Genomic DNA, 23,382 nt, shown 5'->3' with positions numbered 1-23,382 from the left:
AGTTTCTGATGAGAAACCCGCTGTTAGTCTAATGTGACTAATTAAATGTGCCTTAATGCTTTTCTCTTGCTAGTTTTAGAATTATGCCTTTGAGTTTTTACTTTGAGTTTTACTATATTGTGTTTTGGAGAAGAACTTTTTGGGTTAAAACTGTGTGGAACTTTCTGCGCTTCCTGGATCTGAATGTCTAAATCTCTCCTAAGACTTAAGAAGTTCTCAGATATTATTTTATTCAATAGTTTTTCTATGTCTCTTCCTGTTTATTTACCTTCTTCAAAGCCAACAGTGCAAATATTTGTGTCCCATAAGTCCTATAGGCTTTTGTCATCCTTTTTATTTCTTTTATTGTTATTATTTTTTTTTGTCTCACCATTTAAAAAGATCTATCTTCAAGTTCATAAATTCTTTATTCTGTTTGATCTAGTTTGATTTAAGATTTGATTTTTTATTTCATTCACTGAATTCTTCAGCTCTCAAATTTGTCTGGTTATTTTTGATTTCTATCTCTATTGAATTTCTCATTTGGATCACGAATTGTTTTTCTGATTTCATTGAAAAGTCTATCTGTATTCTCTCGTATCTTGCTAAGTTTCCTTAATACTATTATTTTAAATTCCTTTTCAGACATTTCATAGATTTCCTTTGCTTTGGGGTCTGTTCCTGGAGAATTACTGTTTTGCTTTGGAGGCATTATGCTTCCTTGCTCTTTCATGTATCTTATGTACCTATGTTTATACCTGCACATCTGGTGGAACAGCTGCCTCTCCCAATTTTATGAAGTAGCCTTCATAGGGAAAGATTTTTTTCCTATAGATGTGTCCTAGAGTGTTGGTTTGGTTTTGGTTCTGGCTAGGTGCAGTAGTGTAGTCTCCATGTAATTTCTTGGCTGTAATAAACACCAGTGGTGCCTGTAAGTGCCTCAGTGACGTAGACTGCAAGTGCTTGTGAAGGCAGTGGTGTACCTTTGATGTGGATGAGGCCCACCAAGCAGGCCAGTCCTTGGTCCCTGAGGGGTAAGTGTGGCATACTAGTTGCTCTATCTATAGATGATTCTTATGCACATTCAAGTTAGTCCCCTATAGCTTTGACTTACCTTTGTTATAGAGGGTCCCGTCAAAGTAGTAGCTCCCTGTATAGAAGCCAGTGGCGTGCTCAATAAGGTGCCGTGCCCATGTGTTTCCAGCACCTGGGAAGCTTGACAGAGCCACAAACACTTTGGATTTGTTAGGCAGAAACCTTCTGTCTGTGCACCGAGTATCTGAAAGTCCAGAGGTGTCACAGGGTTATTCACCTCCACTGTGAATCACAGGTTTTCACCACTGAACTCCCCTAACAGGGACAATCCAATACTCCCATTCAATAGATGGAGAAACCAAGGCCCAAAGAAGGGAGAGATTTTCCACCTGCACAGGTCTGTGGCTGGCAAAACCAAGCCCCATGACAAGGCCTCCCACCTTCTAGCATAGGAATGGGTGAGAATCTGTCACCCCATGGGCCTTGACCCTCATTCTATCTCCATGGCCACAGCCAAACTGTTGCTTTCAGCATAGCACAGATAACTCAAGATTCTGCTAGGGGCAGTATATAGAGGTTGCACTCTGCTGGGCAATTCCACATACCCAGGGATAGCCAACAACAAACCAGGGTCATTTCAGGCAAGCAACTCTACATCTCATCCTCACAGATGCTGCCAGGAGCACACACACACACACAAAAAAAACACCAGGGAAAACCCCCAAAGCCTCCAGGTATGTGCTGGGTCATGGTGGGCACTTGATAAAGGTGGTACCATCCCTCTTCACTTGCTCTTCCTCTCATTAGTTCCTAAGGTCAGACATGATACTCACACCAAGGAGGACGTCCAGGTTCCTGTGTTTCCTAGCATCCCCGTGGCCCCTAGGATCCCCTTCTCCCCAGGCCTCCCAACTCCACCATCTTGCTTTTACTTCCCCTCTAGTTCCTTTCTCTTTCTGCTCTTCCCCTGTTTCTCCGACCACTGTCATCTCCAATATCAGATAAAGGGTCTGATATTCTTCAAAGTGAGTCCAGGATTTAGCCTCCAGGGAGGGTGGAGGCCTCATCTCTCCCATTATCTCCTCCACCCACTAAGTTGCTAGAGCCTTTATACAGATACCTTCCTAACCCTGATCTGTACACTCAGCCATGACTGGCATCTCCAAACCCTGGAAGCTCTCCCCAGGCCCCAGATCAAGTGCCACAACCAGTGGTGGATACAGAGCTCACCTTGCACAGGTGTCTGGTAGACCTCGCAGTACTCTGCCACCCTTTGGACCTCAGGGTCTGGGTCACATAGGGCGCTGTCCATGGCATCCCGTAGGCTGAACTGGGGAGTAGGGTAAGCGCAGTAGCACTTCCAGCCCCTGAGGACTGCCAAGGGGAACTCCTGCCAGGGAAGAGAAAAAGAGGAAGGGAAACACATGGAGTGACTGTGAGGGTTACACCCCCTGCAGGCATGGGATGGACATGTGGGATGTACTGCCAGCCGCCCGATCCACAGGGATGACTGTCATCCTTCCACCACCAGGCTCTGTGCCCAAACCCAGAGGAGACAAAGCTCAAAAGGACATGACTTCTGCCTGGATGTTCAAGATACAGTGGCATTTGTTATGAATTCCAGGGAGGGAAAGGTCACTGTCGGAAGGAATACACATGAGTGGACATCTGCATGGGACAGAGTGGAACTGATTGGTCGACACAGGGCAGCTCTGGGGCTCAATGTGTCACACTGTTAACCAACAGAACTCGACCCCTGAGAGAGGACTGGAATTCCTTCTGGCTCTTTTGGGCTAGCCGCCTCTCCAAAAAGACACCAAAGCCAACTCTGTGCCTGACGTTCCACTGCAAGGTGGGGACAAATTCTGGTATAGTCATCTTTCCAAGGATGGCAGGGGTGGGTGAGAGCAGACCTTGTTCCCACTCATGGTTCTCAGCCCAATGGAGGGTTCTTGAAAGTGGAGAGGCTCTGTAGGGTTAGGAGAGGGCAGGGTGCCTTGCTCCATGGGCCGAGTCAGGTCCTGATAGTCTCTTAAGTGAGTTCTTATTCTTCTTGGGGCACATTGTACCATGAAGTGGAGAGATGTGGGGTGCTGGCATCCTGAAGACCTGAATGGTAATTCCAACTTAATTCCTGGGCACCCTTGACCAAGATGCTTAACTTCTCTGACTTTTTCACTGTTGAAAAAGGTAATAAAATCTGCCTTGTTGGGCCTGGCACACAGTGGGTACCTCCACAGAGGGATGGGCTGTCCTCATCATCCTTAACCCTTAAGGGCATCAGCCACGGCTTCCTCCAAAATGCATCCAGCCACCTCTTCAACATTATTTTCTGAGAACCTGCTTTGTCCTGGGCATGAGGTAGGACTCTTAGCCCACTTCATTTCAACCCTCCCTGCATCCACAACCAGGAGATGCAGGACTCCTGGAGCATGGGGAGGAGAGAGCAGTCTGTGAGTGTGTGTACCAGGAAGGGAGGCAGTGTGTGGAGAAAGCTTCTCAAGGCTAGGGGAAGTGCTGCACAAACCTTTTTATTTTTTGCCCACAGCAAAAATCTCATAAATAAATAAGTAAAAGAAAATCGATAGCATTTTCTGAGCATGGCTAGGTCAAGCTGAGGATCTTGGCACTCATAAAAGATAATAGACAGTGTCGAGCCGAGGGGTGATGCAGGCTCCGGGGTGGGTTGGGGATGGAGGGTGGGTGTCTTATGAAGGTGGGATGGGATGCTGCTCAGTAGTGCCCCCAGTGTCAGGCTGCTCTTGTAAGCAGAGCTAGCAGCACCCAGGAAAGACTCTCACTACCCCTTGTCCTTCCTCAAGCTGAGGAAGCCCCTGCGAGTGAGTGGACAGCAGGCTTAGAAGCCCCATCAGCATTTCCAACTAGACTCCATCACACCTCTTCTCTACACAAAGTGAGATCTGTAGCCTGGCCCTCAAGCAGAACACGATGGATTTTTTGGAAGCAAGTTTTCCTGCTGATGTGAGTTCATGAAAAGCGACCCGAAGAACTGCCACCTCTGGCCTCTGCACTCCATCCATCCTCTCCCACAAAGCCCTCATCCCACCTCAACACAGAAGTGAGCAGCCAGGCACCCATGGCTCTGCACAGGAACACATGGTGGTCTGTGTGTGTCTGTCTGAAACACAACTGTCCACGCTGGCTGCCATGGGCTGAACTTGTCCCTGCAAATCCGTATGTTGAAGTCCAAAACCAACCACTTCAGCAGGTGGCTTTATTTGACAGGTGGGTCTTTACAAAGATAATTTAGTTAGAATAAGGAGAGTGAGTATCCAATATGACAGAGGTCCTTCTAAGAAGAGGAATTAGGATACAGAAAACACAGACCAAGGGACAACCACATGAGGACATGGAAAGAAGGCTGTTATGTGTAGGCCAATGAGAGCAGCCTCAGAAGAAAATCCACCTGCTAACATCTTGATCTTGGATTTCCAGCCTTCAGAAGGGGTACTCTGTCATGAGAGTACTCTGGGGTACTCTGTCATGAGGACCTGAGCTAACACACTGCCTTTCTTTCTTGTGGTTTCTTGGCTGCTCTAGTCGCTATCCCACTTCAGGGACTTGGAACATGCCATTCTCTCTGGCTGTAATGTCCTTCTCCCAGATACCTTCGTGGCTCTCCCCGCTACTTTCCACATGTCACCTCAGCAGGGCCTTCCCTGTGCACCCCATCTTCCAGTTGCGGCAGCTTGCTATGCTTTATAATTTTAATAACTCACCTGATGAATAGCTCTGATTCCAAGTGTGCTATTCAATCAGTGTGGACGAGTACGTCTCCAGACAAGCAGCACGCCCATGACCCCTTGCCGTTCATGGCCATCCCTGCCTCCCACAAAGCAACCGCTCCCTGAGTTCCATCTCACAGAGTGGTTTTGTCTATTCTAGAATATCACTTAAATAGAATCACCCTGTACATCTTTGTGTGTGCCTGGTTTCTTCCACTCAGAAAATATCTGTTCAATCTGTCCAGGTTGTTTTATGTGTCTGTAGACTATTCTTTTTCACAGCTGTGTAGCAGTCTGTGGGCAGGTGGGCCAGTTCACTGCATCATTCCCTTGCAGATGGACATCTGGGCTGTTCCCAGTGTTCAGCTGTTGTGGATAAAGCTGCCCTGAACATTCTTGTACAAGCCATTTAGTCAATACATGTTTTCATATTTCTCGTGGGCAAACATCTGTAATTTCTGCTTCAGTATTTCCACAGGCCAATTACCATATAACAGAGTGTATATTTTACTTATTCATTTGGCTTATCATCTGCCCCATCCCAGAGAATGCCACTGGGGTTTGCTGTATCCTCAGTGCCTAGGACAGTGTCTTGCACATGGTGGTTAAGTTATAAACGTGATAAAAAAAATGAAAAAATGAACAAATGAACATCGTTTTCAAATCTCAACCCCACCAAAAGCTGCTCAAAACTAACATGGGTCTGATCTTTCCACTGGTCGTTTATTCTACTGCACGATGGGTGTGAGGGAAGAGAAAAAGTCCTGTACCATCTAAGCAAATCTTCCTTGACATGGGGGACCTCAGGGGTGCCCTGCTGTCCTGGGATTCCTATTCAGAGGGCGAAAATTCCAGCAGCATGGTATATCCACCCGGGCATGCTGGCTTTCTCTCCCTCCCCAGCGGCAGGAGCGCTGCTGACGCTGATGCCTCACAATCTTATATCCCCAGGCTGCAGAACGGGCTGCCCCCACCAGTGACCCGAACCTCTTTGCTTCCTTGAGTGGATTAAACTGTCAAGTTTCTGGGTGTTTGCAGAGCGACGGGAGAGCTGCAGACAGTAATGTGGTTTTATTTACAACATAACTGCTTCAGCAACATCACTGGATTCTGAAAACACAGAACAATTTTCAGCCCCTTAGGGATTTCTAGGACATGATTTCCATAAAAATTAAATATTGATGAATCTTTTCTTTCTGCCAACTTTCCTCCTTCCCCCACCCCTGCCCTAAGCTTCAGTAAGAGAGAGAGAAGCGACAGAAAAAGAAGAGGAGACAGGGATGGGAGAAAACGAGGCAGAAGAAGAAAGTGAGAACAGAGATTTGGGAGTGTTTCAAACAGACGAGGGGCTGACGAGGCAGTCGGCTCAGCCTGTGCCTGAGGGCAGGGGCGCTCCACATCCTCTCCTGATGCTGCGTCTACGGCCCCAGCCTGGGCTCAGCCTGTGACTGAGGCTGGTGCAGGGCTGGGCCTGCAGTGTCAGCTAGGGCAGGGCTCTGCAGGTGGCAGGGATCCATGTTCAAAGGGCTATTTTGTGGCCAAGGGGTCAAGGAGTGGACATGCAAGGGACAAGGTCCCAAGCACAGCCCCTGTCACAAACTGGCCCATTTGGGCCTCATCTCCTTCATCTTCATTCCTCCTTAAGTACCTGCCTTAGGGTCTCCGAGATTATATACAATCAGAGATTTCAGAGGCACAGAAAGGGAAACTGAGGCTCAGAGGCAGATGTTGAATAGCCCAAGATATCCACCCATCAAGTGAACAGAAGCAAAAGCCAGCCTTCTGGACTCTGAGGCCAGGGCTTTGCCACATGGCACTGTAGCTCGGCTCCTCGGAGGCAGACACACACTTGCAATGGGTCTCCCTCTGGTGTGGGGGTCAGCTCTGCCAGTCTTTTGACTCCAGGGTGATTCCCTTCATTCCTGAGGCAGATTTGGACATGAAAGATATAAAAAGGAAAGAAGATGCCCTCGGGGATGGAGAATGGTATGGTTTGGATGTTTGGCCCGTCCAAACCTCATGCTGAAATTTGAACCCCAGTGTTGCAGATGTGTGTGGTGGGAGGCGTTTGGGTTGTGGGTAGATCCCTCAGGGATGGCCGGGTGCCCTCCCCGTGGTAATGAGAGAATTCTGGCTTTATTAGTTCAGGGGAGAACTGGTTGTTTCAAAGAGCCTGGCCACCCCTCCCTCTCTTGCCGTGTGATACACCTGCTCCCCTCTGCCTTCTGCCTCGATTGGAAGCTCCCTGAAGAACTCACCAGAGCAGGTGCCGGTGCCAGGCTGTTATACAGCCTGCAGAACTGTGAGCCCAACAAACCTTTCTATATAAACTGCCCAGTCTTGGGTATTTCCTTCATAGCAATGCAAAGAGGGCGAAGGGGCAGACTTCTGCTTTCAGGCAAATGTCAAGTTGACTGAAAACGTGTCTAGTGATGCTGTAACTGAGCATGGGAACTGTGTGACTTGGAGAGGCAGGTCCTGGGAGGGGGAAGCAGCCCAAGGCTAGTCATAAGGAACCAGCTCTGAATCCCATTTGTGGACCACTGGCAAGCTACTGGGCATCTCTGAGCCTAGGTTTATCATCTGGAAAAGGGGCCTTGCTTAGTGATTAAGAGCTTTGTAGGTGTGAGTTTAAATTTAAATGATTGAGTCTTGTTTTTTCAACCCCTATGGGGTTCTTGGCATTGAAATACTCTTGAGGTGCCTTTCAGAGAGAAAGTAGACAGATACCCAGCAAACTCAGGTGAGTCCAGGTAAAGCCAAATGTGTGGGGGAAGCCCCTAACCCAAACCCACAGCACCTACTCTTCCCCATATAAAGAGCCAACTCACCAGTCCCCGTCTGCAAGGTGCTGGCAGCTCAGCACACTCTGTAAACAGACTCTGGAATATCATCCTGTGGACATGAGAACAGTCTGAGCATGACTGCTTGGGGCCAATGTCAGAGTGTCTCCAGGGGACCCTATGGAATGTCTCCACCGGCACCATGGCTCTCAGAAGACTTGAGACTCCGACAGCTGACATATCTAACCCACCAAGCAACGGTGCAGAGCCACTTCCCTCTCATTGCCAAACACCCATAAAACAGAAGAGTCTGTGCCATGTGGTGTGACTCACAATTACTAAACCATCAGGATCCCAAGGTGCTTGGATTTTCACCAACTTGAGCAGGGAGCAGTTCCTCATCTTAGGTAGTTCTGCAAACACACCCTGCACAGCAAAGGAACTATGGGGAAGCTCAATAATAATGAGGGCCATAACCACCATCTAGAATACCCAAGAGATACCCTAGAACACAAATCAAAAATCTGTTCATGTCTACAAGGACAATGAATTCTAAGTACAAGGTGAGGCATTTTACCCCCACCAATCCCGTTTAACAGATGAGAAAACTAAGGCTCAGCTTAGTTTTGGATCGGCCAGGATCCAAAAACAAGGAAGTGGCAGCGAGGGGATAGGAACCTAGGATACTTTGACTCTAAAGCCTCCTTTCCACCAGCTTAAGAAGGATACAACTAGGAGACACACTTCTAAAATGAATCAAACGTCTTAAAAGTGTACACACAAAATGTACATACCCTCGGCCCCAGCAATTCCTTGTCTCTCATATAGCTCAAGGAAATAATTATGAACATGCTCAAAGGTTTATCTTTGTTTATAATAGCAAAAAGAAAAAAGCAAACAAAAGGAAATGCCCTAAATGTCCATCAGGAGAGGATGGAGTGCCAATGAGCCATGAAAGACATGGCTCAACAAAGGAAAATGTTTATAACATATTAAAGGAGAAAAGGAAACACATCTCAGAAGATTCAATCTTCATAAAACAAATAAACAAATGAAGTACGAATACACCTAGAATGTAAGACCAAGAGGATGGAAAATGTTATTAGTTGTTTTCTTTGATGTGCTAAAGTTACAGGTGAGATTTTTTTTAATTTTTGCACTTCTAAATTTTCCAAATTCTCTAAAATAGATATGCATTTCTTTTGTAACCCTCCATAAACAATGTTTGTAGAAACACACACAGTTTCTCAAAATATGATATTCACAGGTTTACTAGGGATGTTTTATAAAAAATTCAAAGCAATAGCCTATCAGTCACTCATTGGAATGACTACAGCATTTTGACAAAGGGAAAATTATTATTATCAAGGCTCACAAAACCCAGACTCTTATAGATCCAATGCTTGGTAAAGACATGACATTGGGTACCCCTGGGAGGCCATGAGTCCACCGAGGATTGACTGCATCTATCGGCATCCCAGTGGATTTAGCGGGAGCAGCTGTCCAGCAGAGAACAAAGAGGCTGCGCATTAATTCATGCCTTTCCATTCCACACACAGCCAGGTTAGCAGAAACATTTTTAAAAAGTAGGAAAAGAGAAAGATAAACAACAGCTTTAGAAGAAACGTCAATGGGAAAACATCCAGGTGAGTAATATTCTGCAGAAAGAATACTCAGAAGACGCTAAAAGAGGGAAAAAAAAGAAAAGGCGACACCTCTCTTCTCCTCTCCCCTTAATACCTTCATCAGTAGAGCCACTAGCAGCTGCTGGGGAACAGCACTCAGATCACAAGGCATAATGGCTGCGTCATACATTACTAACCTATTTGCAGATGATGCTGGATTTCATTCATCAGCCCCGTTTCGGAATCCTCCTACAAAATGGTCTTTCTACTTAAGCGCAAATGTCCAACTTTAAAATTAATTTCCCTGGATCTGAATTGGTAGTAGTGCAAATACAGAAGCTGCCACCTCATTCTCACCTTATGGCTAAGTGAAGGAGGAAGTAGGATTCTGAGCACTGCTGAGGGTGAGCACGCATCTCCTTCCAGCTCCAATACGATCACAGGAAATTAGACAAGATCATTTTACTGGGCTTTAAAAACACATCACACTGGTCAAGTCCCTCTAGCTGGCAGACAATCAGATCATTAAGATGCTGATATTGCCCAAAATGTTCTTCTATTCAAACTACACTCTTGGAGCTCCCCAAATCCATTTTCAGTAACTAGCAAAAAACAGTGAGAAATTTTTATCTGGGGCCACAAAGAAGCCTCAGATGGTGCTCAAAAGTGGGGATGCTGCAAGGAACCTCCCCTCTTTTCCTGTTTCCAAGCCCCACCTCTTACATCTGCTGCTCTGGCCCCTCTGCCCAGCCAGCCCTAATTAAGCCCCTCGCCCGTCACCCTCAGGCTCAGCTCTGCCCCATTTAACATTCGACTGTGAGCATTTTCCATCGTAAAAAATCTTTGAAAACATTTTCAATAGCTGTATTATAGTCCACTGTATGGCTGTGGCATTCCCACATCGGAGGACATTGAGCTTGTTTTTCAGGCAAATTAGGATGAGATAAAGCTGCCACTGGGAGGGTCCTGCAGTCTTGGCACCACCCGCCTTTCCAGCGAGGACATGTTTGGCACTTTAGAATAGGAAAAGTACAGCCAGACATCCCTGAATTCACCTCTCACCACTCTCAGAGTTCAGGAGAGAAGGGAGGAAACCATCCCCTGCAAATACATCCCTGGCCGCTGCAGGCCTGGGTCAGATAAACTTCCAGAGGATTTCACATCCTCCACACCAAAGGGCAGAATTTGCTTCTCTATCCTCAACAAATGGTTGACCACTGCTCACCTGAATTCAGCCCCATGTGAAATGTGGCCCTGTCTGGGCACTGCTGCCCACTGTGTTCACACAGGCTCTCTAGGGCCATGGTCCTCAACCAGGGGCAATTTTGCCCTCCAGAGGCAATGCTTTTTGCCTTTCGTCTCAATTTTGCAATGTCTGGAGGCAGTTTGAGTTGTTACAGCAAGGGACGCTGGGGCAGAGGTGCTATTGGCAATTAGCAGGTAGAGGCCAGGGATATTGCTAAACAGTCAGCAGCATACGAAATGGATCCTAAAACAAAGTATTATCCAACTCGAAATGTCAACAGTTCCAAGGCTGAGACACTCCACTCTAAGGGGAAATCAGGATTCCAGCAGAGCTCCCACTAGGCACCTGCACAGCTGAGGGGCTGACAGCACAGAAGGCTCGAGTCCAACTTATACCAACATCCAAGGGCAAGCCAACAGGAAACAGACGGCCGGTCTGGGAATAAAAGACTCACTGTTGGGCAGATGGTGCCCTTAGCTGGATGTATGACATCAGGGCATCCTTCCTGCCCCACCTGGAATCCCTGACTCCAGAACTAGGTCATAGGCCGACTTCCCAGGCAGTCTTGCCAAGGCATCTCCAAGGGTGGTCTTGAGGCATGCCACCTCCCAGGAGGGAGCCTGGCCAGTCAGCTCTTCTCCTCCACCCCTGCCCGGCTCATGCCTCACCCTCCTCCTGGGGGTTCCCACCTCTTCATGTTCCCACATCCCCTCATGTGGATTCTCCCCTCCTTTACTGGCTCTCCGCTCTCCCAGTTCCAGGTCCTCCTCCCTGCAGATACAGAGTACCAGAAATACCCACCCCTGTCTGCCACGGAAAAAAGGCAGGCATCCAAGGCCCTCTGCCATATGTCCCCACCTGACCTTTCCCAACACTCCAAGTCACCCTCCACTCTGGGCCACCTGGGTTGCTCTTCCGCCACTCCCTTCCTGCTCAGCAGCTGCCCCCCTTGCGGTACACTCCCCTCTCCCTGCAGCTGCCTGGCAACACCACCCTGCAGCCTCCAGGTCCAACCCTTCCCCAAGTTGCAACCCTCTGCCTTTCTCAGCCTCCCTCCAAGCTTTCAGTCACCCTCCTCGGGCATTGACCTCACTCTGCCATGTGTTAGAGGCACCCCACACGTGCTTTACCCACTGTAAGGGTCGGCATATGTGTTTTGCAAATCCCACTACATATGTTCTGCCAAGACCCGCTTTCAACTTTCATGCTGGAAATGGTGACTGTTCCTCACAGCTGCAGAATTCTGCAGCTCTCAACAATGGGACTGGAGGAAATACCCCCTCCCCGCCCCATCCGACAATACAGAGCAGCCAGGACAAGAAACAAGGGTCAGCACAGATTCTAGCTGTGAGCTCTGAGAACCCTGTGGGCCCTTCCCCTGCTCTCTGACCTCGACAGTGCACAGCTGGACTAACCATGGCTGAGCAGGTGACCTGTCCTCCATCACATCAGGAGGGGAGAGGGGCGAAGTGCTAAGGTGCAAAATGGCACAGACACCAGGAGCCTACAATTATCATCTAGCACATGCACTGATGTGAAATTGCAGCCACCTGGATTTGCACCAGTAAATATGAAGAAAGGCTGAAAATAGAAGTTGAAGAGTCTTATTCTTATCTGTGACCCCAAGGCACAACTCTCTGGGCCCTAATGTGCTGCCCAAGAGGAGGCACCCAGAATACCGGGCCTAGTTCTTCTTTGAAGTCCGTCCCTCCCGCCCCCCCGCCCTGAATACAGAAGGATTACCAGGTGGCCTGCTCCTCCTCCCACCTCATTGATATGGCTGTAAAATTAGTATAACCTTTGGAAGGCAACTTGACAAAGTTCACCAACATGACAAAGAGAGACACTCCTTGATCCCGCATCTCCGAGGGATTTTCTTCTTACAGATTCACCTTACATGCGTATAAGGGTAGTTAAGTCATTGCAACCTTGTTTGTAAAAGCAAAAGCCTGAAAACAACCTAAATGCTTAACAGTAGAAAACTGGTTAAATAAATTATAGGACATCTGTGTAATGGGAAAGCAGAATGAGAAAGCACTTTTCATACCAATGTGGGACAAACTCTGAGAGAGCCTGTCTGGTGAAGAGCTCAGCGCAGCCGAGTATGTGTGGCTCTTACTGTCTGGGGGGCTCATATCAGATTGGACAAGGATATGATCGCTTGAATATTCAGTCTCTCTGGAAAGGGACACAGAAGCTAGGACTATTAGCTGTCTCCAAGAAAGGAAAATGGCCAGAACAGACTAGGAGTGAGAGGAAGACTTCCCCTGGGTAGTGCCTTGTATCTTTTTATTGTGCTCCACGTAAATACATTATCCATTCAAAGCTGCTATGAATCTCCAGGCGCACTTGCCTTGCCTTTCCTCTTATCTCTTCTGTCTCCCCACCCCTCCCCACGACAGGGCAGCAGCACATAAAGCACAGGTGTGGTGTCAGGACCGGGCTGTGGAGGTGGTCACTCTGCCTGCACGTGAAGGTTCTCACCTCTGCAAACCTGCTCTGGCTCTCCTCTTGGAGAGAACGGAGATCTGCATATCTCCCCTCTGGGAGCTGCTGGGAGGATTAAATCAGTCAACCCTGGGGAAGCCCTCTCCCTGCTCCCCCACCCCCACCCCCAGCACACAGCAGGACTCCTCCAAGTTTGCTGACCAAGGGTGGCCTGCCTTCAGCGTGGTCTGGAGCAGCGCAGTTCCTCTGATTCTAATGAGGGGGTCTCTCCAGGGAACTGCTCGGAGCTGCAGGTGTGAGGAAAGCCCTGGGAGGCAGCTGGTTCCCCTGTGCATGCAAGTGGGGCCTGGCGGTTGAGCAGGAGTGCCTCTACCCTGAGCTCTGCTCCCATGAGGGGAAGAGAGGAAGAAGTCCCCAGGCCAGATGTCCTTGTCCCTAGCCACACTGTTTTTTTGGCTCCCTGCATTCTGTTGTGGGAGCCCTGACGCCCAAGACATCCTTGGCAGTGTCTTCGGAAATGCTGGTGACGGAGGAGAGCCACTTCAAAGGATGCACTTGGGCAAGAAGAAAGCACACATGAAACGCTGTGTTCTCCACTCCCCCTGAAGGGAAGCATCCCAGAGAGCCGAGGAGCAGAGGAAGCAGGAGCAGGCGATGTGGGGGAACCCAGCCCCTGTGCCTTGCACACCCCTGGCAGGCTATGAAGCTAGCTGAGTTCACATCCCAAATCTGCCACTTTGTGTGTGGCTGTGTGACCTGGAGCAGACTGCTCAAGATCTCTGCCTCAGTTTCCTCACTTACAAAGGGCAGACCTCAAGGTATCTCTCATGATGGATTGTTAATGAGGATTAAATGAATCAACACATGTAAACTGCTTGGAACAGTACCTGGCATGGAGTAAATGGTAAATAAATGTTAGCTCCTGTTGATAAACATCACCGCCACCACCACCATCACCATCGCAAGGCCCTGCTCTCTCCTTAGCCTTGTTCTATTTTGCTGCTGAGTACCACAGCCATGTCCAGGCTACTGTAGCCCAACATATATGGAAGAGCCCTAGCCCCCGGCCTACAGCAACTGAGGGCCCTTCCTAGAGACACAGCACCTATCTCTGCAGACTGCTCGCCTCCTACTGGAGACCTTTAGGACACAGTGTCCTGGTCTCCCCAGCCTCACCTCACACACTCCCAGTCCCGCCTTTTGCAAGCCCCATCTGGCCTTGACCAACTTTCTCCACCCCAGAGTCAGGGGGCAAAGCAGGGACAGTGGCCTTCAGTGCCCAGCCCGCCCTGCATGGAGTCACACTCCACTCCTCAGCCCACGTGGTACCAAAGGTGCAGGTGCGACTGCAGCCCTGTAGTCAGATTCACAGCTCAACACTGTCAGAGTAAGTAAAAGAAAATCCATCAGCTATCCTCAAGTCCCCAGCCAGCATCTTCTTGCTTCCAAACCAAGTCAATTTAACATCTGATACTCGTGCCAACATTTTACACGCTCCTTTCAGCTTTACAGCCTTCGCTGACAACTCCCCACCCAGCCTTGAACCGCTGACACAGGCGTCAGGCTCCTTCTGGCACCCTCTGTAAGGTTCGGCATGTGGTCTGCCTCCCTCCCATACCTCCATCCTCAGCTCCCACCCGGGCTGCCAGAGTGGACACCCCCAGCCCAGCACAGGTGCTCACCCTCTCTGGGGACCACCATGCACACTGGATTGTTAAAAGAAAGGTTGTAAAATCATCGTGGGTCTTACTTTCTGGGAACAAAATCCTGAGCATGCCTCCACGGTCACATTAATCTGTGTCAGGGAGTCGGGGAAGGCGTGTGTGATGTTCTCCGGCAGTCGGAAGCACCCGCGGTAGGTGGCCGTCCGCCCTGTGGGGAAGGAAATGGGCTTCTGGTGAGAAGTGGTACCCCAGGTGTTGGTACCTGTCACAAGGAGAGAATACTGGCTTTGGATCCTGGGAAGGGCAGATTTCAAAGCAGGGAGGGAAACTGCCCTGGGGAGGGAGCAGTCAACCCAAGCTCTTAAGAGAAGCCAGGCACCAGCATATAGATCACTCCAGGTCACCAGCAAAGGACCACTTGGCTGAAACTGCCAAGCTCAGGCCTTGATTCTTCCGCCAGTTGTCTAGGTGTGGGGTCCTCCCTTCCTTCAACGAATATGAATTATGCATTTATTATACTACGTTCCAGATTGCCCAGCAGGTGACTTGAGAGGCTGATATTCTGGAAAATATTATATCCTCCTAGAACATGTGTTAAAGGAAAAGTAGATGCGGCAATCTTCCCTCTTGCTGTGCCATCGAAGTCAGGCCACTGCCTTGCTTCTGTGCAAGGTTGGCCTCTCTCTGAACTCCCACTCAAATTCTAGGAACACTTCTTGAGCCTGTTACAAAGGAAGCCTCCTGCCGAGCTGTTCTTTAGACCTTCGGGTGGAGAAGTCTAGTTCCCCAGCTAGTTGCCTTGGTGCTAAGCAAACCTCCTAGAATGTTCTGGCAGCAACCGCTCATGTTTCTTACAGATTTGCCTGAGTTTCTGTAGACAGAATCATACTTCTTTCAATATCAGGTCTCCCAGGACTTGGATCTCCCACAGCTCTCTCCACCTACCATCCTACCTGGGGACAGCAGGAAGCCTCTGCCATAATCTGCCAAGCAGGACCAAAGCCCAGATCTGGAAACCCAAATCTGGAATGTGCACCAGTGGTCCACACACCAGGGCATGAACTATTAGGTCAGGCACAAGAGAGCAGCCTGGGGTGAGGAAACAGCTGAGGTGTAGGCTGTCGGGTGCTGGGTTGAAACCCAGGCCCTGGCAGTGACTGGCTCTGCCTGTTATGGATTCAGAGACCCTCCCTTTCCTCACCTGCCTGCAGCCCGGCTCCTGGAGTTGTAGAGAGGAGCAGTGTGCACCTACATTCCATCCCTGGTGGGCTGTGTCTCTTTACCGTCACATGCTTACCTTGCCCTGTGGCATCCAGGCCGAGGTGATGGCTGGTGCTGGGCTCACTAAACTCCTTCCTATCCCATGGGTCCCCAAAGAACAAACATCTGGATGGACAGGGCCTCTGTGCCTCCATCACTGCTGTCCCAACCTTGCCAGTGGCAGGGGAGGTCTCTTCCCATGCTCCGACTTCTTCCCAGCCTGCTCCTTCCTAAAGGGAGGATAGCCCACGTGTGCGAAAGTATGCAACCTTCTTATTTCATAAAGGAGCCTTCTGTAACTAGTAGATCTGTGCTCATCATCTTGCAATGAGGGAAATCCAAGTTTCAAACTCATAGCTGAGCCCCTGCAGTTATCATTTCTATCTGATGAAACTCTTAGTTGGAATTCCAAAGGGTTCAATTCTGCTGTCTGATGCATCAGCTTACTCTTCCTCATGGTTGATTATTTCCTCCCGAGTTCCATCATTCTGAACTGCAAGTTCAGTGCTCTCTGAACTGCAAGTTCAGAGAATTCACCTAGGACAGCCCTTCACACCTGGGCTGATGGCACAGCTCTCAAGAGGGGATCTGGTACCTCCAGACAGGGACACAGTCAAATTTATGTTGGAGTTCTCAGGCAGATAATACAAATTGGAATCCAAAAATTCATACAAATGAAGGCCTGTGGTTATAAATTCTTAGGAACAATTTTTTTTTATCTGAAGCTCAGGTCAAAACAGACAAGCTTTGTTTCTACCTCCCTGAACTGATGGGTTGTTCTTTTAATCTAACTTTCACTGATTTGAATCCCACTTTATACAGAAGTTTTATTCTGTTTACTGCCCTAGAGGCCCATGGCCTCCTTTTCTATCCTGTTTGGACATTAAAACCTAAACCTAGTAGCCACCCAGGGGCAACTTCCCTCCGCTGAGATGTGAAGCCATTACCTCTAACTTTCTCCACTGGGATTAGTCCTTCCGTCTTTGTTTCTGGACCCAGGGACTGCCTTACTTTCCTGTTCATTCAGCTATGTGTTTAAAATGATCCTAGGTGTTTTATAGCTAGGGAACTTTCAGATTATCTGGTCCACTCCATTGCTAGAAATCTAAGTCTACCTCTGCAGTTTACAAAACAGACTAGAACCAAAGAAGAGAAGTGGGTTGCCTGAGGCAACACAGCATGTCCCAGGCATACTCAGGCCTCCTCATCAGTTCCTCTCTCCTACAGGGGGCAAAGGAAGATGTGCCTCAGTCATGAACCCAAGCCATGGTGCCTCTGATGGCACACACCACGCCAGGAGCTGCCCAGTAAAGGTGGTAGGGAAGGAGGGGCACAGGTTCTGTCCTCCACAGTTCAGACCAGGGGCGGTAGTTTAGGGGCAATTGGAGAGCAGAGGAAAGGCAGAGCTCAGGGCGAGGCTGGCACACTCACGCTTCCTGGAGCCCAGCTGCATCTCATCCACGCGGTACACAGAGAGCCGGTTGACGGCCCCACACACGGAGCCCTTCTCCCCCTTGCACTGATGGTTACACTCCTTCAGCCTGACACTCACGGCAGGGAGCCGGTTCCCACAGTAGCACTCCGCACCAGCCTCCAAGCCAGCATAGACATAGGACCTGCAGGGAGACAGGGCCTGGGTGAGTCCTGATCTTGGCCCAGAGGAAGTGCTAGGGTCCTAAATGCAAAAATCTGGGTCAGGCAAGGGCAGCTGGGTCTGGGGTCAGGGTGAGGGTTGGACTTGAAGCTGAGCTTAGGTCTGTGTAACGTGGGGGCCACAGCCATCAGCATAAGGCTGGCCTTAGGCATCAGCCTCTAGGCAGACTTAAGTGTCATCTGGCCAGTCAAGGGAATAGTTTTTCCTTTATGATAAACTAACCAGCTCCACTGGTCTCTCGTCAGCCCTGAGCTTTGCCCCTGGGTACCATCCGTGGTTACAGATTAGCCTGGCTCTAAGTCAGTGCTATGCTGGGAAATGGACTCTCAGTATGAGATGGGGAGAGCCCTAAGTTACAGCAATTGCCAATTTTTGTGGTGTAAATACTTTCACTATAGAAGATTTCAAGCTCCCAACAGTTTTGTAACAGCTCATAGCAGTTCAAAAAAATATTTGTTTGCCCCTGTAAGCCAGCATAAGCTCCGGCCCCACTCCTCCAAGGGCTGCAAAGGCTGCCATGAATAGTGTCTTGTTCACCCCTAAATCCACAGCCACTTCTTTACCTGCTTTTACCCAGTGGTTAACACCATAGGTTAAGAAAAGATTGGAAATGGAACCTATCATAACTATATATCTTCACACTCACTTCTCATCAGTGGATCCAGTTGTAAAAAGTTGACACAAGCCTCTAGTCCCCGGTTTGGCGACTAGAAAGTGCGGCTCTGAGTATCACTTACTGTCTCTGAGTCTCAGTTCCCCTAACAGCTAGGATACTAACATGAAATCCTGTTGCCCCGAGTTTCGGCTTTACCTAGCGAGGGCCTTGCCATTCATTTCTAGCACTGGCCTCAGTTTCTCTATTGTTAAAATGGGGACAGTGAACTGCTACCCAGCAGAGTGTGATGACCTACGAAAGATGAAAGAAGCTAGAGTGTTAGGAATGAATGGAGAGGCCGGTCTGTGATTCTGTTTTATTCACCTCTCTCACACACACGTGTGTGCTCATGAACAAATTTGGTCACTACCTGGACATTAGGAACCATTCCCTGGCATGTGACAAGTGTTCAGTACGGACTGGGTGAGCTGGCAGTTATCAGAAAAAGCAAATCATGTTACAAACACAAGCTAGAAATATTTCTTCTAGCAGAGCTAGAAAGGGCCTCAGGGAAATAAAATCTTTATTTTTTTAAACTGGAAAGGAAAATAACCCACCAAAGTCACACAGCAAGTCCCTGGTATAGCTGGACTAGAAGTCACAGCTCCTGATACCAGCCCGGCAGCCATGCTACCTGCAAACAAATGTTCTTTTTTCTGGAGAAGTGAGATCTGATCAATGAGATCTAATTGTGCTGTGACAGCCACCTGGCAGCCAGGTGCCACCTCCCTCAGGGACTGTCTCCTGACCTTCCTTGGTGGGGTCAGCAGGCCAGGGCCGCAGCACCTACCGCTCAGCACATGCTTCCTGGCAGTGGGAGACAGTCATCTTTCTCAAGTCGTAAAACACAGCACCCTTCAGAGTCCTTTCTTGGCCGTCATCACTGAAACATCCGACATATGTGCCTGCGGTGAGGGAAGCAAGGCTGAGATCAGAGGTGCAGGAGACAGAGGGAGGGGGCCCAGTCTTAGGAAAAGGCAGGGGACTCTCTCTCTCCCTTCCTGGCCAAGGCCCCCTATCAGAGAAGCTCAGGGTGTGAGGGCTGCAATGCAACATTCCCCTCAGTGCTGAGCCAAGTGGGCATCTGGGCACCTCTCTCTCATTCATTTCCTGACCCTTTTGTTAGCTAATGACCCACTGGCTACCTGGAAAGCCGAGCCAGAAGCCTGGTGTCAGCCTGACCACCTCTTTCTTTTGAGACCACCAAATCACAAGTCCAGATAGCTGAATTGCCTCCCTTGGACTCCAGCCCTCCCTGCCACTGCTGCCCTCTCAGGTTCATGTCCTCAGAGACAGGTTCTGTTGCCTTCTCATGGCCCAGAGGGAAGACATTCATCTGGGAATGTCTGGTTTTTATCTAATTTGAGAAAGGTCTTTCAAATTGGGAGAACTATTTAAAAAAAAAATATCTGCTGGCCTAGAAAGGATTAATCCCTCATTGCTGGAGTGTGTTCACAGAGTCTGTGACAGTACAGACAGGTGTCCTGTGCAGGAATCAACTGGACCAAGTGACTGTGGAGGCTCCTCCAGGCTGGTCATCTTGGGACATTCCTGGAAGGGGACAATGAGGGACGTGACTCTATGAAGCAGAGGCAGGGCAAACCCAACCCAACACGCACCAGTCGAAATCTGGACCAGCCCTTCCTTGTCCCAAGGGAGAGAGGTGTCTCCCAGAGATGCACAGAGAAGCTCAGAGAACATGAGCACAGTGCAGGCGTGGTATCAGGCATGTAAATGTCACGTGCACCAGTGTTTGGAAGGAGCGGCATGTTGGTTGTTTGCAAACACACCACTGCACAGCCCCCAAGCTGTGAATACACACCCACAATAGCTGTGCCGAGATCTGGATTGGGCACCTGTGATAAAGACACTTCTCCCCAAAAATGTCTGCGCTGAGCTCCTTGATGTCACCTGTGGAGCATGCAGCAGTCTCTGCAGAAGTTAGCCTATCTCTGAAAAGCTTTGGGCCTGAGGCTTCCAGACAGACTGCCGGCTTCCAAAAGGAGGGAGCTCCCTGAGGGCAGAGGAGCTTCATCTTTATTCCGGCCAAGAACAGCAGCTTGGGCCACCTTCGGGGCAGTCTGTAGGAGCAGGTCTGCTGACCATTCACTTCTAAGTCTGGCAGTGACTTTTCTACTGTGAACATGATACTGAATTCTACCTCTAACCTATAAATCACTTCAACTGTCTGTGCCTTCATTTCCTCAACTGTCAAAGGATACACACCCACCCTTCCTGCCTCACCGTGCTCAAGGTCATTTTTTCTGCCCCACAATTGGACCTGACCCTGAGTCTTACTAAGGCTATCCTCTGTTTCCCATCTGTCCTTGGAGGCTTTAATCTCTAGCCCTGACCAGTGTGGTCAGGGCCTCCCCTTTCTCAGAATTTTTTTCTATGTTGTGCCTCTGAAAAACTTGTCTGTTAGCCAAACCCTTGTCAACAACTGTTGTTCAAACTCTTGTGTATCTGTGTGTCCTGCTTTGCAACATGACTGCAGGGTTCTTACTGCAGAAGTGACTCCCCCAGGTTACTCACTAGGGCTGGGCACATCAGTGTCAGCACCTGTGAATAGTGGGCTACGACTCCTAAAAACTACACTGTTATGCTTGAGGGTGCAAAAGTAGTAGCAGAAAGCCCAAATGCAAAGAGTGGATGGTCTTATGGAATGCACCAATCTCAGGGCCCTAGAGCTGTTGTCATACAATTCATCCTAAAAAAAGTGCTACACACCTTGTTGCTGAGTATCACTGTGGTCACCTTCCAAGTACTCCCGTTAGCCAACCGTAGTGATATTCACCAATGAGGCATGTAGCACTTTTTTCTAGGATGAGTTCGTGAACTTAATTGTCCAACCTCATAGCTTCCAAGTAAACATCCAAAGCACAATCTCCAGGACTGTTAAACACTTATCAGCATAGCTGGGAAATTAACCACAATTTTCTAAAGGTGTGTGGGCTTAAAATCTTACAAGGCTGAGAAAGCAGGTACCCGTGTTTGGGGGAGTGGATGGAAATAGTCTTTGGGAACTTAGGAAGACTTAGGTTCAAATCCTGTCTCCACCGCTCTGCCACTTGGGATGTGCAGCTTCCCCTTCCTGAGCCTCTGCTTTCACATCTGTAAAATGGGGATATGGTGCCAATTCCACGGGGGTATTCGTGAGAATTCCATAAGGTAACACATGTAAAACGTCTAATGCAAGGCTTGGTGTGTAGTAAGTACTCAGAAGTGATTGCTTTTATTCTTAATAATGACCAGTTTAAAATTACTTTACTTCCCCGAAACTCAAATTCTTCATCATGAAAATGGTGATAGCACCACTTACATCATAAGGCCATTTGAAGATTAAATTAAATGAGATAACAGATGTATATCTGCACAAAACAATGCTTGGCCCATAACAGATGTTCGAATAAGTAATGGCTATTATTATTCCGATCCTACATTCTAACCTGGGATGTGTGATGGATAGATCAGTAAATATTAGCTGAATAATTAACACATTAATAAAAGAGAGAAAAAGGATGGTTTCAAGCAGTCAGGCTCCACTTCTTCTGAAGAGCAGAATGGCTACCCTGTTACCATCTGGCTGCTCGATGGAGCTGACCAGTGTGGAGAGAAAGCTCATGCCTGGCTAGCCCCATCCCAGAGTGTGGCGAGGGTCTGAGACACAGGGAGGGCCCTTTGTTTGGGAGGAGGAGTTAAGCTCTTTTATCTGAAAACATAATAAATGGCTTTTCTAGCTCCACGGCAGAGGCAAGAATGTGCAGGAAAGAAAGAACTTCCAAGGGATACACTGGGACACATTCTGAGGTGGATTTATTACTTTCGGCTGAAATGGAGGCATCGCATTATTGTCTGTGACTCTGCATCTGTTCATTTGCACATCAAAATGGACATGCCGTGAGGCTATTAATGATGGCTTTGAAGATATTGGAATGTCTTTGGAAATTACTATCAATAAAAAACAAACTGGCTATGGAGAAGTTACTATTTTTCCCCTAGTAAACTTACTGACATTTTATTCCATTATGGATGTTGTCCAAGGTATAATGAAATGCTCAGTGATTGATGGAGCCTCCTGCAACCTCCATGCCTTACAGGATCCCCTTTCAGGAGAATGGCAGGCTGCCCGGGCCACAGAGAAATGCCTGCTTTGTCTGCGGCCCCAACTGCTGGCCTAAGGGCCGAGCTGTGGGCTACTCTCCACCAGCATGGCCCACCTGACTATGAAGGACCCACGGAGCCCCAGGAAGGGAAGGCGTCTCCACCAGGACTTGCCTTCCTCTGTTCTCTGATGACCTCCAGTCACCACATGACATGGCTCCCCCATACTTGGCTTTCCTATTGTGTAGGGGCAGCAAATTCTTACTTAAATGCTGGGGCATAGGCAAGATGTTTAGCAACCTAAGGGGGGGCGGGTAATGACCATTCAGAATTGCCACCATTCAGCACTGGAATCATGTTAACCCTTTCTTTGCTGGGTAATGGAAGGTTTGGGGTGGGGGGCATTGGGCAGGCACAAAGTATAAAGGGCACCCAAAAAGCCCATGGCAGTGACCATTTATCAACACCATGGAGGTATTTCACTATTTTAACAACTGATAAGACCATACTGGTTTATACAGTTGAATATCAGTCCTGCTTAACATCTAACCACAACCTCTCCAGTTTTTACTAGAGCTCCTTCCATTAGTTCTTTAAGTCCCTGGGGGTAACTTACAGGAATGGAGAGCCCATTTCTCTTACACATACATACTCCACACCCAGGGCCGTAGCTGAATCACCCTGAGCCCTCCCCTCTGCTGGTTAGCTATAAAGGTCACTTCTGTCTAAGATGTGCACATGCCCTTTGTACATCCCTCTAGTACATCTTAGACATGCTCTGCTGGAGTGACTGGGGAGCATGTCTGATTCTGCCACCAGACTGAGCTCAAGGGCGCAGTGACAAGCACGTAAAACTCATGCAGTGGGTCCTCAGTCAGTGTGGGGTGATAGAAATGAAGAGAGGAATTAAGGCAGGTAAATATGCCTAAGGTCATGGGACCAGTATTTGGCAATACCAAGTGAGGAACCCAGGTCTGTTTCCAAAACTTGTGCCTTTATAGGGCTTCCCCTCAAAAAATCCATATTGATGTTCATTAGTCATTCACACTTTAGTCTAAGTAAGTGGCATAGCTGAAACCTGCAGAGAGATCCAGTTTTTTGGTGTGTCAGAGGGAGTTGACAGAAAATTGTCCCTGTGTAAAATGAGCTGAAGCATCACTTCCTCATTTCTCCCCCTTTTTAT

The 23,382-nt window shown here is 48.6% G+C and overlaps 1 protein-coding gene across 2 annotated transcripts in view; it reads right to left on the bottom strand.

Annotated features, from left to right (window-relative positions):
• Positions 1–23,382, bottom strand: part of WSCD1 (WSC domain containing 1) — a 50,820-nt gene that overhangs the window by 15,342 nt on the left and 12,096 nt on the right. For both annotated transcript variants that reach the window (XM_053570216.1, XM_053570215.1), the window contains exons 3-7: positions 18,886–19,000; positions 17,218–17,402; positions 14,613–14,734; positions 2,245–2,404; positions 1,094–1,258 (exon numbers count right to left, since the gene is read on the bottom strand). In XM_053570216.1, coding sequence (XP_053426191.1) covers positions 1,094–1,258; positions 2,245–2,404; positions 14,613–14,734; positions 17,218–17,402; positions 18,886–19,000 — 747 coding nt within the window. The remainder of the gene's footprint in view (positions 1–1,093; positions 1,259–2,244; positions 2,405–14,612; positions 14,735–17,217; positions 17,403–18,885; positions 19,001–23,382) is intronic.

This window comes from Nycticebus coucang, chromosome 18 (genome assembly GCF_027406575.1).
Source record: "Nycticebus coucang isolate mNycCou1 chromosome 18, mNycCou1.pri, whole genome shotgun sequence".
NCBI lineage: Eukaryota > Metazoa > Chordata > Mammalia > Primates > Lorisidae > Nycticebus > Nycticebus coucang.
The sequence above is the reverse complement of the archived record's forward strand: the minus strand, read 5'-3'. Positions and strand labels throughout refer to the sequence as shown.